This window comes from Crinia signifera, chromosome 11 (assembly GCF_055691185.1).
Source record: "Crinia signifera chromosome 11, ASM5569118v1, whole genome shotgun sequence".
NCBI lineage: Eukaryota > Metazoa > Chordata > Amphibia > Anura > Myobatrachidae > Crinia > Crinia signifera.
The window spans coordinates 29,714,314-29,733,115 of NC_139227.1; the positions used below are offsets into that span (position 1 = coordinate 29,714,314).

Here is an 18,802-nt window from a genome sequence, read left to right on the forward strand (position 1 = left end):
TGAAGTCACAAAGAGGCGGCGGCGCGATTGGTGCGGAGGGAGAGACGCAGTAGCAGCACACACCGGACCGGAGCGCGCTGTGTGTGAGAGTGTGCACACAGCACCGGGGCCCAGGGCGGCGGTGGTGGCCCCTAACACATTATTCCCGGAGCAGAGGTGTGATGGCGGATTGCTAGGTGCAGGCGGGAGGGGGTGGCTTATCCGAGTGGCTACAAGCGACCATCAAGTCACCGACTCCGGGCATTTGCAGCGACTGCCGGGGCCATGCAGCATCGCGCGGACTGTGGCCCCCCATCACCGCTGATCTGAGCGCCGGGCCCCGACCCAGGCATGAGAGCCGCCGAGGACATGGATGGGTTCGAGGCAGAAGCGTCCACAGCCTCTATGGTGTCCGGGGCCAGCAGCCCTTACCAGCCCACTACGGAGCCTGTGAGGCAGAACCGGGGCTGGAGGGGCATCAGCTGTGACCTGGAATACATCCGCTCCGTCTATGGGATCCTGAAATGTACCCAAGTGGTGAGTAGTGCTGGGCTGCAGAGCTTGCACTCAGTCAGCTTGGCAAGCCCTGTAGAAATTGGCATGCTGTAGGTATAGGGCAGGTGTGGCCCATTTCTGCTCAGCCTGCTTTGTCCTTCACTGGTCATTGCCCCATTCGCTAACATACACACTGGCATGTGCCCAGAGACAGGCGCCATAGTCCTATTGGCATGGTGCCCTTAGCCGTCTGCCCAATGTCGCTGCCACCAACGAGTCTGTTGTGGCTCTACAGTGTATGCTGCATACAGATCTGTTCCTTTACTGTGTGTGATTGTGTTGTACAATATTTTTGAGGTGCGCTGTGTGTGTTACCTCAGTCCCCCGATTTGGACCCCAAATTGGACTTCTTTGAATGACAAGCAGAAGGCTGTTTGGACAGGTTTCCCCACGGCCGTGTCTGCATGTCCCATGTATTTAAGGCACCCACGCACCAGTACCCTATCGCCCTTTTTCACATGATTTTGAACCATCGGGCCGATAAATTGTGTCAAAATTGTTATATCGAATGTGATTTACTTCGGTCTGATGCGCAACAGAATGGATCCGGAGATCGCCATGGCTGCCACAAGGTCTTGTACCCCGCATCCATGACTTCGATCGCATACAATACATCGTATGCAAAAGTGCCGCATATGATGTATAGTATGCAATGCTAGCCACTGGGGAGTCCGGCTGGTAGTTGCTGTGGTATTGCATAAGAGGCTGAATGCGATACCTCAGCTTAGTGTATGGGGGCTTTTGGGCTTTGTCCAATAATCAATTATTAACACCCTCCCTAAATCTTATATTTCTCAACCAATACTTGTTGCACCCATTCACACCCGCAGATCATTGGGCTTAATACTGATATGTACGCAGACCCGATGGCACACCTACCGATGATCGTAGCAGACTGGTCCTACATCATGACTTGCTGTGCACTCTAAGCTGCAGCATTTATATTCTGCATCCAGTTACAATTGTTTCCTGGTAGCGCGCAATCTCCTCCTGAGTAACCTGTTCATGCACCGTGCACAGCAGTTTCGTCTGCTGTATGTCCTTGTGTTTTCCTTGCCTTGTGACCCCACACATGGCGGAATGAGGTTATTGGATCATGTTTGTTTTATATATTTAATCAGATTAAGCAACCAAAAATCTAAAGGTGCGTACACACGGCAGCGATATATCGCTCAGTATCCCGTTTGCATCAGAGATGGTCACTGATGAAAAATAAACTGCCGGGGGAGCCTGGCAGTGGAAATCAGCTGGTCGCAGGAGCATCTTCCTGCGACCAGCGATCATTAGGGGGGGAAAATGGGAGCTCGTACCCGGTGATATATCGCCGGTGCACACTCCCATTCCGAGCAAGATGGTCGCTCAGCGACCATATTTCCAGCGATATTTCCTATAATCGCCCCCGTGTGTATGCACCTTATGTGCAGGAAAATGGCTTAGTTCTGATTTTGTTGGATCATGTCGTAGTCATGAGGCCAAATTGGATCAGTTTATGCCCGACCACCTTTTGCCACATTGTTGCAGCCCATTGAATACAATGCAAATAAGGAAGCAACGCCAGCAGCGTTTTGAAGTAGAAATATTTTAAGTTCAGGGTGATTGTAGGTGTGTACCCAGAATAACTTGAAGCGGGAGATGGATGAAACAGCCAATCAGCTGTCACTTATCCTTTTATAGACTATTAATGATTGTGGGCTGAAAGCTGATTGGTACAGGCAACTTATCCACTGGTCCACTCTTCTCACTGATGCAGCGGTCTTATAGGAAACATATGCTTACATATGAGAACCACCTTACGCAGGAAGCAGAACAGGCTTTAATTCTACCATATTCCTTTGATAACTATAGTTACAAATGGACAGGAACTTTTTTTTTTCTTTCTGCCACTTTGTGCATAAGCCAAAAGGCAACCACTAAATTACAAATTCCTGCTCATGTCTGCTGATGAATAAATATACTGCGGATTAAGCCCAGTGGTTCCCTGGTTACAAAATATGAAAACAATTAGTTTATGTTGGGAGCAAATTCCTTTCTGCTTCAGAGGTTGTGCCTGGAGAGTAGTTTGGCCACTGGTTCCCTCTTGCAGTCAGGATTACACTGCGCAGAAATGAATGAGGCGGTGACTGGAGCAACCTCTCTAAGGGCAGAATTCTGCTAAAACCAAATAAAGTAATGGATGCAACAAGACCCATCATAGTGCTCAAATGGGCCACCGCTTATTTCAGCTGAAATGTGGGCACCAGCAGCTGATCGTGCCTGAACGTAGCAGTGATTGAATAGCTCAGTTGGGTAATGGCTGCCGGTGATTAAACCATTTAATTCCGCCCTAAGTGTGAAATTCTCTACCTGCCACAGACTTCGGTTGTGGAATTCTGTAGTGATGGGTAGATGGTGACATAGGTTTTGTTGTTAAATGGGGCCCATAGACTAACACCTTTAGCATGCAATGAATGGGGTTCTGTCCTCCTTTTTAAGTATTTATTAGTGTTCATTCTAGCACCCTGCGTCTTCTGAAACCTGTGCAGTTCCTCTTCCTGCCTGGGGTGTCACTATCTGCTGTGCTGCTTCTTGCTCATGTTTGGTCTGCATATAAGTGCTGAAATACAGGCCGCACTGTGCTAGAAGCACCACAGCAGAAAGTGACAACCCAGGTGGGGAAGAGGGACTGTGCGGGCTTCGGAAAATGTGAAAAACTGTCGACCTTGGCCTTATTGAACTATTTCAGGTGTAGCCCTAATCCCTGTCGACCCAATGCATGTCAACCCATTCATTAGTATCATTGTGTTACTAATTAAAATAAGCCGCTGCTTGTGCACATGGAAGTGCTTTCTGGGAACCCTGAGTTGGTTACACAAGGCCGTATTGGAATTGATATCTGTGGTTACTCGGACTGGATCACAAAGCTGCTTTTTTCACCCTCTAATGGACAAAACAATGCTGCGCTGCAGATGGGGCAGATGTAACGTGCAGAGTTATGTGGCATACACACAGTGACATTTTTGGCTATTTTCTAAGCGCCCATGCTATAAAAATATACTTCTCAACCCACTAAAGCTTAGGGCATTGTAAAATATTTGAAGCTTTTTATTTTTTATGGTACTTGTGAGTTATCTGGGCGTCCGATTTTTTGATTGTATGCCTTAAGTTAAGGCATACAATCAGATGCGATGCGATATCGCATCGCATCGCATGCGACCATCGGATGCGATGACCCGATTTTTCCATAGGAATCAATGTTAAAATGGACTGAGTCCATTTTAACATGGAATTCAATGGGAAAAAGGGGTCCTTTTCATACCCCTACTATCCAAGTGGGCATGGAGTTGGATATAAACCTGTGGCGAGCGTAGCGAGCCACCGAGCCCGAAGCGTGGCGAGCGGACGGTATTCCGTGTCCCCTCGCGGGGCTCGCTACGCTCGCCACGCTTCGGGCTCGGTGGCTCGCTACGCTCGCCACAGGTTTATATCCAACTCCATGCCCACTTGGATAGTAGGGGTATGAAAAGGACCCCTTTTTCCCATTGAATTCCATGTTAAAATGGACTCAGTCCATTTTAACATTGATTCCTATGGAAAAATCGGGTCATTGCATCGCATCCGATGGTCGCATGCGATGCAATGTCCCGATCCGACCCGATTTAAAAATCGGACGCCCGGATAACTCACAAGTACCTTTTTTATTTTGTCTGATAGATTTACTGGTGCATTACACTACACATCCTACCCTGACTAGTGTTTACTAGGTAAGCTGTAAATAGTCATTGTAATTCGGGTGTGACAAGTGCATGTCGTTACACAGCCACAAGACCTGGGTCAACAGGTAATTACACCAGGGACAAACATGTCTCCTGCCAATTGCTTCTGTGCTAGAATGCTTTATGTAAGCGTAGCAGTCGGTATCCTCTGTAATAGAGGGTGTTTTGTGGTATTTTATTTCTGAATATTAAATTAGTATGAGGAACATGGCAATAGCCACCGGACCATTGTGTATCACGGTTGTGACAGGAAGTCGCTGCCTGCACATAGACACAAGTCCACCCTAAGTGCTGCAGCAGCTGGAGAAGACGCACAGACCCTCCATTCCAGGAATACATGGGCTTGTGGTTGTACGAGGGGAAGAGCAGCCCAGGCGGAGGAATGTGCTGTTGGATCCATCGTTGAGCGAGCGCCCGGTTTCCTTCTCCTCCTGACAAACTGTGGACTAATCTTGTGCTGAATTTCCAGATTATGTCTACATGTATTAAGGACAAGAACCCTGGATCATGTCAACTCCATCAGTCCACAATTCCTAGGATTTGTTCTAGAAAGTCAGATAAAGCCGCTCTAATGGTGGGAGGCTGCTGTGCGATGCGCGCTCCCACTAGACCCGATCGCATTGCACACAAATCGCAACCTAGTTCAAGACGCATGGGAATATAGTACAGTGTATGGGCACCTTTTAGATACTTTGGGGTGTAATCAATGTTGCTGGCGAGGGGGTTTAACAGTGGGGATTGGTGAAAACAAGCGATCCTCGCTGTTTAACCCCCCCCCCGCACCGGCAACTCACTTTATTCAACGTGCTGGAAAAATTCTCTGTTGGAGGACAGCGAAAATTAACCCAAACAGTGAGGCTCACGGCTAATGCAGGGAGCCCGCTGCATTGAGCCTTGCGGTTTTAGCGTCTGCATACGCCGTTTCCCCCTCTTTCCAAAAACCTAGCAAGGGGGAAACTGCTTGAATACTGACCCTGCGAGCTGTGACAATGAGCAGGCGTTTCTATCAGGCCTTGTATGCGATGAATTTCCTGTGTTGCCCGCTCGGACATTAATTGTCTGAACATTGTCCCGCAATCACGTCTGAATTGGGAACAATTTTGTTCTCAAAATTGTTTCGCTTGCTTGAGGCAGGTGAAGCAAAATCACCGAAAGCAGCCCTGTGTTTCAGCTGTGGTCAAAAGCGCACACTGGTTTCCCTGTGGGACGAGCCCATTCTTTTTATTGGGCGATCCAAAAAGATATGAAACATGCAAAGGTAAGTGGATCAGGTAGTGCGCAATGAGAGGCAGCTGGGATGTGTATTTTATGAGGGTGTTCTTCCTCACCCCAAATATATAGGAAAAACAAAACAGGCAAAATACCCCTCACCAGCGCTTCAAAAGTATATAAGCAAGAAAAAGATCTCAAGTACTTCCCTCTCTTATTGTATCGGGGGAGTCCTCTCAGTTGTTTAACATGCCATTATATCCTTTACATATGGATATAATGGCATGTTAAACAACTGAGAGGACTCCCCCGATACAATAAGAGAGGGAAGTACTTGAGATCTTTTTCTTGCTTATATACTTTTGAAGCGCTGGTGAGGGGTATTTTGCCTGTTTTGTTGATCCAAAAAGATAGCCTGATTTCAATAAAATAAATACATTTGGGAAAAGTGGGCCTTCTCTGCACCCAATGTTTCATCATGCATAATAGGATACCGCTGTTAGTGTTGCACACAGCGCAATGCTATAATTTCTCTGTTAGATTATAGGGTAGGTCAGGGCAAGACATGATATAGGATTCAGGAGTCGGCGTGATCTGTTCCCCCTCCTGGAATGATAGAACAGACATATTTTATAGTAAGAATGACCAGGAGCAGCCGGGAGCCAGCGAATATACTTCTTGCCTCCTAAAAGATTTGTTTACTTTGGAGTCTGAAAATCCAGAGAATCTGTTTTTGGTCTCATAAATGTAAACCCTCTTCCAACATCGCTGGCAAGTGTACATCAGTATTAAGAGAGGTGGGCTCTGTATTTAACCCCTTCACTTTTGTGTATGCGGGTTTGGAATATTCTAATGTGTGCCTCCAAGCCCAAACCTAACTTTGATATAATGGTCCCAAAAAGTTATTTTTCCAAAATCCCTGTTAAGCAGTTTGGTTGAGCGGATGCACAAAGCATATCCAATGGGGCCTACACACGTAGCAATGTGAGGCCATATTAATTAATGACATCGCTCAGAAAATGCCCCTACGTCGCACTGTGTAGGGGCAGAACACTGCACGGCCCCGAGAATTAATATCCGGCATGCTGGATAAATCTAGTTAATCGGAGACGGGGCCAGTGCTCTCAGGGAGAACACTCGCTCAGCAATGTAGCATCGCTCAGAACTCTAATTGCACAAAATAAAAGGTTTTAGCGCCCCTTCCATTGCAACAGTGTTTGTTCCAGGTGCAAATGAGTCCTTATTGGCTCCCATCTGCATACGCCCCTATGTGTGTATCTGAGGAGCCGGGTTCTAAACATCTTTGCTAGATAAAGCTATTACCATATACAGCATATGTTATTATCAGTGTAGGAAGGAAACCTGTAATTATGTTATCATAACCTTCACACTTGTTTCCTTGTGAACAGACTTTGTCTGTCCATCTGCGGCTAGTCTATATATACTGGAGGACAGTTATAGAAACTACTGCTGTTCCCAGAATTTTGGCAGCGTGGAACTATAAGCATCTAAAAAAAACCCTTTCCCCCCCCCCCCCCTAATTTGAGTCTAGAATACTTTAATTCAGAGCTCGAATCTATCACTACTACTTTGTATAAATTAAGCAACGGCACATATACTGTACCCCCCCCCCCCCCCCCCCCCCCCCCCCCCCGCTCCTGGATTGGCCTTGATAAACTTTCATTTGGTGACTGCTCTTAAGCAAACCCCCCCCCCCCCCCCCCCCTCTCGATGCTTCAAATGGGAGGTTGAGAGTGATCTAACAATGGAATACTGCTATATGTTTATCTGAATGCTGTTGCAATATGAGGTTCCAGGATTTGCTATTTCAGAAATTTCAGAAATGCTTTACAATTTAGTTCAGGGGTGTCAAACTCAAATTCCTCGGGGGCCGCATCACCAGTTTGGGCCGGTTGTATCTGTAGGACTATGTGTCCACTCTCTATTATCATAAATTATTGTCACTGCATTCAATTATTGTATACTCAGCAGTAGCATTTCCCTCCTGCTATTGCTGTGAACTGCAGTGCATTAGGGCACACGCTGCCTGCACAGGGGGGCAGCACTCAGTCTTAGGGCATATGTCCTGATTATTATCATGGGACACAGCAATTAATGATGGGCTGCAATGTGCCAGTGCACACACACATAGGCAGAGAGTTTGACACTTACCCGCTCTGATGCGCCCACTCCAGTCTGAGCTGCTCCACCACCAAGGACACAGCTGCGCTCTCACACAGGTGCATTTCCCCCTCCCTCCTGTGAGTAGCGCTCCTCGCACAATCTATCCAGGAGTGGGGGGCAGCGTGCTCCCGGTCACTGTGCATTGCACACTCAGCAGAAGTGACCTGGAGCGCACAGCAGCAGCACCATGACAGACCTGCTCTTTCCTCTCTCTGGCTCCTATACAGCAGGTGGGAGCGGAGGAGGGGTTGACGACCGGCGGCACTGCGCTAGAGGGCAGACGTTCTCTGGCTTGTAGGCTGCCGCGCATGCGCTGAAGAGGCGGCTTTCTTGTTTAAAAAAAACAAAAAAAAACAAGAATAAAAGGTGAAGGCTGGCGGCGGCAGCGCGGGCCACATGAAGAGGTCTAGCGGGCCTGATTTGGCCCGCGGGCCTTGTGTTTGACACCCCTGATTTAGTTCATAAGAATGTTGAGGCCTTACTAATGGGAGTTCTACCATGTTGCGTTAAGTCTCTATCTTAGTCTATGTGATGCAGGAGCGAGTGGTACTGCCCTTTAACGCTAAATAAAGCTAATACTCACTGGAAAAGACACATACTGCAGTACAAATACTCCTGTAGAAAGTATAAAGGCCTCTAGCTCCTGTTGCTTTTGGAAAGGTGCTAAAACCATCTCAGCTTTTATTTAAAATTTGCGACCACAGCGCTAAACGGCTTTGGAACTTTACAGTCATTTTATGCTGGTGCAAAAGTCTATGCTGAGGGGATATGTAGTCCAAATAAGGACCCAGCACAGAACAATCGCAGTCCTAGGTTTTCCAGGCACCCGAGGGACAGTGATCTGGCATAGTTCGGTGCTTCCCAAACCCTCTCCTCCTGTTACAACACTGGCCATGTTTACCAGGCCACCCGGTGCATCACTGGCTCTCATTTACGAATTTGCAGATGACCTGGAAAAACATGAACTGTGTGGGGTCCTGAGGACCGAGTTTGAGAACCTCTGGTATAGCTCATTGGTTCCCCAGCTTGGGGGCCGTGTAAATGGGTAACCCGGGTCTTCCGACCCGGGGACCCATTTCCACCTATAAGGGAGCCAATACCTCTGGACTGCAGCAGCCATGTACAGCCGACGCTGCTGGCTGTGGTACTATGCAGGCCGTATCAGAGTCGGTGAATGGATGCCTGTGTGCGGCATCCATTCACCTCCATGGATGGAGGCTGGGGGCAGACCTGCAGCTTTCCCGGGTGCCGGGCTTGCCCCCAGCATATCTCCGGCTGGCAGGTTTCCCAGCGCTTGGAGATGCGCCAGCTCAGGGCCCAAGCGCTGGCTCAGGGCCTGACGTCGCCCACTCGGCATATTGCCGGGAGAATGCCGTTGTAAAGTAATTACCGGGTCGCATTCGATTCCAAAAACCAGGGTATTAGGTGCTGTGATTCATATAAGTTTGGAAAGAAAGGGGTTAATGTAAGGGACTGGAGTGAAGGAAAACCACAGAGACCAGATAGTGATCCACCTGGGAGAGCGCTCAGCGCTGTGGGTTCTCAGACATCTCCTGACATGACCGCAGTAATTGTTAGAGATCCACAGGGACTAGTTGAAGAGTGATTTCCTAAGAGCGATCATTGTGATCCTGTCTGGCTTGTGTATAGACAGTCTATAAAGGGCGGGGGGATAATTACGTCTTCCGCTCTTACCTCCATATTTACACACCTATACGTCTTATCGCTACCCTTATTCTGTTGGTTACATACATGTATTACTCCTTTAATTACTCCTTTACTCAGGCCTTCCTAAGTTAACACTGAAGGGGGCTATTCATACTTGATTGCTCATGTCCGAATTGCGCGCCCCCCCCCCGGGTCCCGATGGTGAGGCTCTGCACTTCGGCAAGCCCTGGGAGTGAGCGCCTTCGCTCAATGGTGGGCGGGAGGGGGGCAGATTCAGGGGACAGCGCAGCGTTTTTCTGGCATGCCCACAAACGATGGGCGCGTCCATGAAAAAGCTGGGCATGCAGGTGTGCCCCATGCATCTTGGGGGCGGGCAGCTGCTGTCACATGATGCAAGTGTCCACCACCTATTTCGAAGGCTGGAGAAATTATTTGATGGTCACCTATGTAAATGTACACATCTAATTGGGGATTTGAGCGGCAGGGGGTACATTCTGCAGGGCAGCGTTTACCTGCTAGCTAGGCAGCGTCTATACACTGCCTAGTCAGCAGGCCTGAATCAGGCCCTGTGTAAAATGCAGCGCTGTCTGAGGTTTGCAGCTGCCCCTAGTCTGAGCAGGCCCTGTCCCGCAGAGCTTCTTGGGCGCCCTCCTCTCAGCTGCAGCCAGTATGAAGTGTCAGCATGTTTATGCCGGACGCCACGTGAGGCATATGTGCAATTTTGTCCCGTGTTTGATGCTTACGCTGGGAATGTTTATTGCAGCTATAAATACATTTGTGGGTAGGCCGCACATGTGACATCCAGTTTCCAGAAGATGTGCTTTTCTCAGCTTCGTCCTCAAATTGCATCTGCCGCCAGCTCACACAGGAAGCGGCCATTTTACTTACTCAGGGCATCTCTGAGCCACTATTGTATGGGCTAGTACCCAGTGAGCTGATTGGCTTCGCTGCTGTGAATGTGTACTGCCCATAAAATGGCTGCCCACTCTGTGCCTAGGAACGTTTGAAGTGTAGCTATTGTAGTAACGTTTGAAGTGTAGCTATTGTAGTATTATATTTTGCAATCATTTAAATTTACAAATTGCCATGGCTACCCATATCCTACCTTCCCAGTAGTAGTGGGCAGAGGATGTCTTTGGGCCTAGATCCTTCACCTGTGGTCTCCAGCTACTGTACATGACTTGGGTCTTTATATCCCTGACCACCATGAAGAAAGAGGTGGCGTTGGGTTATGTGTGGCTCAAATAATTCAGCAGACCATTTTATTTATTAATAATATTGTGCTGAGAATACATCTGTGGCGCCATTTTGAAATCATTAAATCGCATAGATTAAAGTATCTCTGTACACATGATGATGTTGGTAGTTGTGTTGGAGGCAGCCATTTTGTGCACTGAAGTAACCTTTGTGAGACTGTAGCCGATTGCTAATACATGAGGTGCTGAGTCCCACTGAATATTAATCAGTGTTGTCATTGGTTCAGTCCGTGTGCCTCCATTGTGGGCAGATTATCTAAATGATGGTGTACACGTAGTAACTAAGAGCGTGGTTTTCAAGTCTTGTCGAGAGAGGGGAGAAGTTGCCCGTAGCAACTAGTCAGCTTCTCACTGTTATCTTACAGGCTGTGATAGAAAATTGACCGTGAGAAGGGAATTCCGTTTTTGGATGCCCCCAGCAGCCGACTAAAGTGACAGGAGCTATTTCATGGTTTGTGCTGATAGGTGACTCTGATAGGTGTTCTTTTCGCCAACGCATCCACTTTGACACTTGACAGCCGGAACATCGACTGCCGAGTTGAAGTCGGACTGAGCGAAAACCCTCTCCCTCCAATGCCAATGAGATTCTAAAATCTGTCATATATTTTTTTTATATATATATATATATATATATATATATATATATATATATATATATATATATATATATATATATATATATATATATATATATATATATATATATTATATTTTTTATTTTTTATTTTTTTTTTTTACGAATCTGAGCTTACTTTTCTGGATGGTGTATGCCCAATACTTTGTCAGTGTAGGGTTCCACATTTTCTGCTTCCACGGTAACCGCACAGCCACGTGTCCCCTGTACATCCGAGTCCTTCCAGCCATAGAATGTAATACATCTGTCCCATCTGTAACATGAAACGCTGCTATAAATCGTCTGGCTGACTCCAATGCATCCTAGTTTGGAAGTCATTGCCTTGAAGTCCCTGTTTCCTTGTCGTGTATAAATCTGTCAGCCCATTGTACAAAGGGATTCTGTCTGTGATGTCATGTTAATGTGTATGTCTGAGCGCTCCCAGGTTACTAGAGGTGCCTGTGGATGCTGAGTGGGCGTCTGGCCACTCACTGTGATGTATTGTTTTGACACTGTAAAAGGGAAACTTCATCTTCTCGCTTCCTTTGTCTGGGAGCCTTAATTCTTTGTGATGGCGACTCCTTCAGGGACAGATCTTACAGGGATACTATGGGGCCTATTCAGGACTGTTCGTACAGGTCCAAATTTGTATTGGGGCAGTACGGACGGTGTAAAGGCCCATACACACTGGGCAACTTTGAGCTGAAAGTTGCTCAAAACAGGAGGTTTGAGCGGCTTTCAGCTCAAAGCCGCCCAGTGTGTATGGCCCGGCGATGAGCGCTGCTGCGCGCTCCCGCAACATCGCCGGGAAAGCCGTTCGTCTGCTGGTTATACCAGCAGATGAGCGGCTTTCAGGACGGCTTTGCCTAGCGCTGCGCTATGCAACACCGTCCTCCGTCGGCGCCGGGCAGTGTGTATGCACTGAGCGGCTTTCCCCGCAGCGATGATTCTCATCATCGCTGTCCATACACGCTGGGCATAGTCGCCCAGTGTGTATGGACCTTAATGGTTAGCGTTACTGCCTCTCAGCACTGAGGTCAGGGGTTCGATTCCCATCATGGCCCTAACTCTGTGCAGAATTTGTATATGCTCCCTGTGTTTGCATGGGTTTCCTCCGGGTACTCCGGTTTCCTCTCACAATCCAAAAATATACTGGTAGGCTAATTGGCTCCCAACAAAATTAACCCTACAATGTCTGCGTGTACATGTGGTAGAGAATATAGATTGTAAGCTCCACTGGGCAGGGACTGATGTTCAAATATTCTCTGTACAGCGCTGCGGAATATGTGTGCGCTATGTAAGAGGGATACAGTCTCTAGACGGACAAGCATCAAGTCGATACCATTAGGTCGACATGGGGTTAGGTCGACAGGGTCTTGGGTCAACATGGGTTTCTCATTGTTTTTGAGCCGACTGGTGGTATTTCATGCCCTACCATCCCCTGGGGGCGTGGTGGGAGAAAAGAATAGTTTGCCGAGCATAGCGAGTCACCGTGCCCGAAGCATTGCGAGCGGACACGGTTCTACATTTGTGTCCATGTCGATTTGTGGGGAAAAAAGTGAAAAACCCAATATTGACCTTTTTAACTGTTGACCTTCCTCATGTCGACCTAATGATCCTGTGGACCTAACCCCGTGTCAACCCTGTGGTGTCGACCTAATGCTTGTCTGTCCTATGATCCCATTCCTTATAAGATGGAGGGGGTCTGCTCATTCGCCTGGGCCTGAGTGACAGGCAGGGGGTGTTCCGATGGGCCCGTCCAGCAGTTCATGGGCGGACCGATAGAAACTCTGGGCGTGCCTGTCCTAACACAGGCGTGCCCCTGCCTGCTCAGGGCAGGTGGATGATGTCGGCACCCGTAAGTCCAGTCTCTCTTTCCAGAGCGGACAGAGGAAATAACGTTCCCTGGTGAGCGACCATTGAATGATTTCTCCTCTGAGCAGATGTGTAAGGGTACACATACGCTCACATGGAACCACAGGGTTTCGGGGAGGGGGATATGTGTGTTCCGCAGGGCGGCGTTTACTGCTGGCTAGGCAACATAAATATATGCAGCCCAGTAAGCAGGACTGAATTGCCCTCTATGTTTTGAAGGCAAACAAAGGGCTGATGCTGTGGTGTTACCTTAGCGGGTGTAAGGTAGGGGCACCGTGCACTCTGGTACTTTCACCTGTATGAGAATCGTATATTTGGACTATGAAAGTTACAGGAGGAGCGTTTACTTATTCTAAAGCCGTTCTGTCCAACCTGCGGCCTCCCAGCCGTTGTAAAACTACACATCCCAGTCCTGAGAACCTGTGGACTATAAGATACAAACGCCACTTGTCTGTTCTCTGTAACACTCCATTCTGTTACAAGTCCTCAATAACCGCCATATATTTTGTTTTATCTGACACAGGTCCTGGCGCTGCTGGCCTTTATCTGCATTGAGACGATCATGGAGTGCTCGCCCTGTGAGGGCCTGTATTTCTTCGAGTTTGTCAGCTGCAGCGCCTTTGTGGTGACCGGCGTCTTACTGCTCATGTTCAGCCTGTCCCTGCATGAACGAGTCCCTCACATCAACTGGATCCTGACGGTGAGTGCCTGAGTATCCCGTCCACTGTGTGGAACATCATGCAATACAGCCCCCCCTTTTTTCTTTTTTTTTTTACTCCCCCACTATTGCTGTAGTCTTCGTCACTTTTACTACAATTGCATGACCTACTTCTTGCGTTGTCCTGGCATTCTTATACAGATGTGTAACGGTAACATTGCCAATGTAATCTGTAATGTGCTGTCATTTGGGGGCTGTGCCAATTTAATTCATAGCCTCCATAGTCATGCAATTCTAGTCTCGCACATTGACCACTGCAGTGCCCTCTACCTGGGTCTCCCAGCAGGAGAATTACACAGCCAGCCACGGTTGGTTTACAGAGATCCTAATCTAAAAAGCACTTGGAGCAGCTCCTGATTCCTTACAGCCCGACTCTTTACCTGGTTCTGCAGGTGGAGTGTCCACAGTACCTAGAATTAAGCTTTTTAGCTGTGATGCTCAGACTCGTCGCCTGTTGCTGCCTTCGCACAGTATGAGAATCTCAAAAGAAACGGGCATAAATTTAGTTTAGAGGTTAGACCGTTGTTACTTCCTAGGGTCAGTGGGGTGGTCTGGATCTATGGAGGGCTTCTCGTATGTTACAAAATGTCTAGAAGCTGCCAGCTTAGAGTGATGATACAAATTTACTCCTATCGGTCTTACAGCTGCGACGTTGGCCTGAGGTCGGCGGGATGCGTGAGCGCAGAAAGAGAACATAGTCTTCACTCTAGGATTTTTTTAGGGCAGGGCGTTGACCACCGGGAAGGGCATTTTATTATATATTAGGGATTTACACTTGAAACAAAAAACACCCGTTACACCTGTTAAACATTGTCATACTCTGTTATGCCCATTACATATTCTGTCTTCATGACATTTACACATTGTAGCACACACTGCAATGCCTCTTGCACATTATACCACACACCAGCATACCCATTACACGTCATGGCATACACCGTAATACTCATCACACATGATGGCATACACGAAAGTTCTCAGCGGCATGTCAGCGCGGTAGGGGGCAGCGTAAGGGCGCACAGTGCCACACAGAAAATAGGCAGGTTGCATTTTGAGGTTTTAAAAATGGGCAGGGTGCAGCACCCTACAATAGAAGCTTAGAGGGAAAACTACACATCTACAGATGTAGACTCATCGTTGCTGTGCCGATTAACGTGTAACTTTCATGGTGATTGGCGTGATCCCATTGCCATGTGTGTCAATTTGCTCATAGTAATGCACTGAGCGTCGATGTTGCAGCGTGACTATTTTGGCACCACGAATGAGCACGAGTGGCTGAATTGTGGCTACATCGATATATTGGGTGGGTACTGTAGGGTGGAGCTAAATGGGTAAAATGGCTTCTAGTTCTCCCAGAAAAGGGGTGTGGCTGACCAGAGGGGTGTTTATATGTGTGTGTGCGTGCACGCGCTCATGACATGTTCCCAGTTCGCCACTCCCGGGGCCATCTGTCACAGCTTGAGAAGTCCTTTAACCACAGCAGGATTGGTTGATCTGGGGGATACTTTGAGAGGAGATCAGAGCTCTATGTTGGTGAAGCTTGGCTAATAGACTTTTGTGTTAGCAGAAGTGGTTACATAGAATACAGGGAACCAATGTAAGGTGGGACAGAGCGGAGCAGCGGGAGAACATTATGCACAAGCCCCGTGTACACTCTGCGTCCGATTAGAGGAAGAATCCATCGTGAGGCGGCTGTTTGTAATCTCTGCTGGAAATAAGGAATGCGGGGTTGGATGGTTTGCAGTGTCTTGTGTGTATGTTCTGCATATGTACCATAGATGTATGTAACATGAATTCATTATAGATTGAATGCTGGGACCATAGGACAGAAGTGCAGTCACTGTACCATGGAAGTGGTGCAATCAGTAACAACCCTTGGCAAAGCATTGCTGTGTCCTATAGTGTGTATGTAACCCCGCAGTGTTCAGTGTTCTGCTACACATCCCAGGGGGATTACCGTGCGCTCAGATTATCGGTCACATGGGCCTGTGATGTCTGCTTTTGAGGAAATTCTGGTGTAGCAATCACATGGTATGTGCCACTTCTGCTTGCACGCGGCCCCTTGGAGACCTTTATGAATCGGTTCTATTCAGTAACGTTTTGTTTTTTTTCCCCCTCATTTCATCTGCCGATCTAGTCAGGTTCCTGCAGCCCCGATAGGTAGCAATTGGGGCTGTGCAGGATCAGTAACTATAAAGATGGGTGTAGCGTCTCATCCCTTACATAACGGCAGCTCCTACTGGTATGCGGTCACTAGGTCGACATGCGTCAAGGTTGACATGTCTGAAGGTCGACATGGGGTTAGGGCAACAGGGTCATTAGGTCAACAGTCAAAAGGTCGACATGGGGTTTTTCACTTTTTTTTTTTCCACCAAAGCATGGTGAGGGGGCGTGGTGCACTATTTTAATGTCCATGATGACATTTGGGATAAATGTGAAAAACCCTATGTCGACCTAATGGCCCATTCTACCTCCAGACATGTCAACCTTGATGCATGTTGACCTTCTTGTCGTCCCTATGACCCATACCCCCTCCTACAGATGCTGGTCGCCTTACACGCTGGCACGAACCTCGCACCCCTGCACAAGCACAGACTTAGGCCCATGTTCTGGTGATTGGGCTGTTGCATATGACCTCACCGGCTCACACACGTGCTCTGTACAAGTCCTTCATAAATGAAGCATGGAGGCAACGTGCACTGTTCAGGATTACACAGACTCTACGTCCATACAGTATATAATCTCTTATGGTGTAATGCACATGGGCACACTACTTGGGTGTTTTACATGCACTTTAATGTTGATAGTACAAAAATGTGTGTGTGCTTTACAAGCATTCCCTGTGCATCCGTACTGATGGTGCCGTCAGTCTGAGAACTCTTAATGCTCTGTGTAAATACCTTGGAGCCCTGTTAGCGCGCTCCTAAAGTACATAGCTCACTGTATTGTGAGGATGCTTGGTGTAATGCAGGCATGTCCAAACTATAGCCCTCCAGCTGTTGTGAAACTACGAGTCCCATCATGCCTTGCCACAGTTTTACCATTAGGGAATGCTAAAACTATGGCAAGGCATGCTGGGATGTGTAGTTTCACAACAGCTCAAGGCCCATAGTTTGGACATGCCTGGTGTAATGGCGACTGTTTCCAGACTTGGGAATGCTGTATTTAAAGGGAGGGCACTGTACAAGGTCCTTGCTTTACCTGGTGTTGCTCTTGAGCTGCTGTGACATCACTAGTGCTGCCCAATGTCACCCGTCCGCTTGGGGGATGCACGCCTTTTTGATATTTTCTGTTTTTAGGTGCTTCTGCGGAGAATAACATTCCTGTCGCTGATGGGTGTATTGAGGCATTCTTTAAACATACACATTAGCCCTAATCTATCCTTTCCTTTCACTCTGCACCCTTTAAATCACCCCATGCATCGATGTACCCTTCTTCTGTATAATATGTGGACATGTGCGTGCAGTAATACTGCCATTTGACCTGTGCACCCTGTAAATACCGTCCCTGGGTTTGCTGTTGTCCTGCTGGAGTTTATAGTCCCTGTTTATTAATGAGTGTAATAGAAGACATCTGTCTCCTTGCTCTGGGGGCCTTCCCTTCAGATAACGTTACATAGGAGCTTACAGTAAACTGCTGGACTTCGCTTGTGGGGAATTTAATGACGTGTGAAACTGCTCCCGTTGTGCAATAGTCTCCTTTCCACTCTGCCTCCTGTTCTCGCTGCATAGTCTGCTTCATTCCACAATAGACATTAATAAAGGTGAGACATGGTCCGAATCCCACTTCTGTCCCTGTGCGTCCCTTGCAGTCTTGTCTGTATGGATCCCATCTCCAGGCCCAGTGTATTGACTTACAATGCATCCAAGTAAAGTTTTTTTTTTTTTTTTGGTAACTTAAGTTTAGTAATAGAAATGGCATTATTCAAAGCAGACCCATCTCCTCCAAATTGATAATAGCTGTTTGTAATCACCCTCACGCCAGTCAGTGGGTGTGATTTTGTCACAAAATATAATGTACGCTGCAATTTACTTGTAGCTGGTCCCATAGACCATGGCATTACCCTTGAGCTGGGTACAGACTATAAGATCGGAGGAACAGATTGCATGGTGTGTAGACGTAATCCGTCATATATTGAATCCTCCTATTGGATGTCCTCCTTTCCAATGGGATGATTCTACATCTGTGATGACATCACCAGAATGCCTGCTTGTATTGGCGTCCCTACAGCTGATGGCTCAGAATGAGGTCATGTATAGTACCCTGAGAGATGGAACTAAGCAGGATGACATCACAGGAAGACTGTCCAAGCAGTATCTTCTAAACCAAAGCTCACACCTACCAGGTCACATGGGCAAGTGCTAGTAGTTCTGGATGCTGCTGTATTATAAGAAGGCATGCACAATTGTAGACCGTGTAATTATGCAGAGGTTCAGAGTGCATGCTGCCACTGTGGGTGACCTAGTGAAAGGTACAAATGTATTTCAAGGTTATTGCTGTCTGACTACACTTCCAGCCTGTGGTCGTTCTATCCCAGTGCTGCCACGTGAATGGGGAGCTCTCAAATTTGAGGCTTGGTCAATAAACGTTCTGCACTGGATAAATGTGATGATCACTGTCATGTGCTTGTGTTTTTAGGATCTGGTGAATACTGGGCTGAGCGCTTTGTTTTTCTTCATTGCCTCTGTAATTTTGGCCTCCCTGAACCACCAATCTGGGGCGGAAATTTCTGCAGCGGTAAGAAACGCTTTTTTGCATTTTTTCCAATAAAAAGAGAAAGTGGAATGTGTGTTTAACCCATCTTGTGTAGTTTTCTGACCAATCCTGACCACTTTGTTGTTCTTTGCCTTTTGAAAGTAGAATATGCAGATCAGACATCTTTTCCCAAACCATAGCACCCATCATGATCTGCTACTGTTTTATCCCAGCATGCTATCTAGGTATTAAAGTGGATTTCTCATGCCAAGCAATGCGACTTAAAGCTGAAAAATTT

At 47.5% G+C, this 18,802-nt stretch overlaps 1 protein-coding gene across 1 annotated transcript in view; it reads left to right on the top strand.

Annotated features, from left to right (window-relative positions):
* The window catches only part of CMTM4 (CKLF like MARVEL transmembrane domain containing 4), a 27,108-nt gene continuing 8,306 nt past the window's right edge, over positions 1-18,802 (top strand). The window contains exons 1-3 of the mRNA XM_083165108.1: positions 1-516; positions 13,615-13,791; positions 18,448-18,546. Coding sequence (XP_083021234.1) covers positions 331-516; positions 13,615-13,791; positions 18,448-18,546 — 462 coding nt within the window. The 5' untranslated portion in view covers positions 1-330. The remainder of the gene's footprint in view (positions 517-13,614; positions 13,792-18,447; positions 18,547-18,802) is intronic.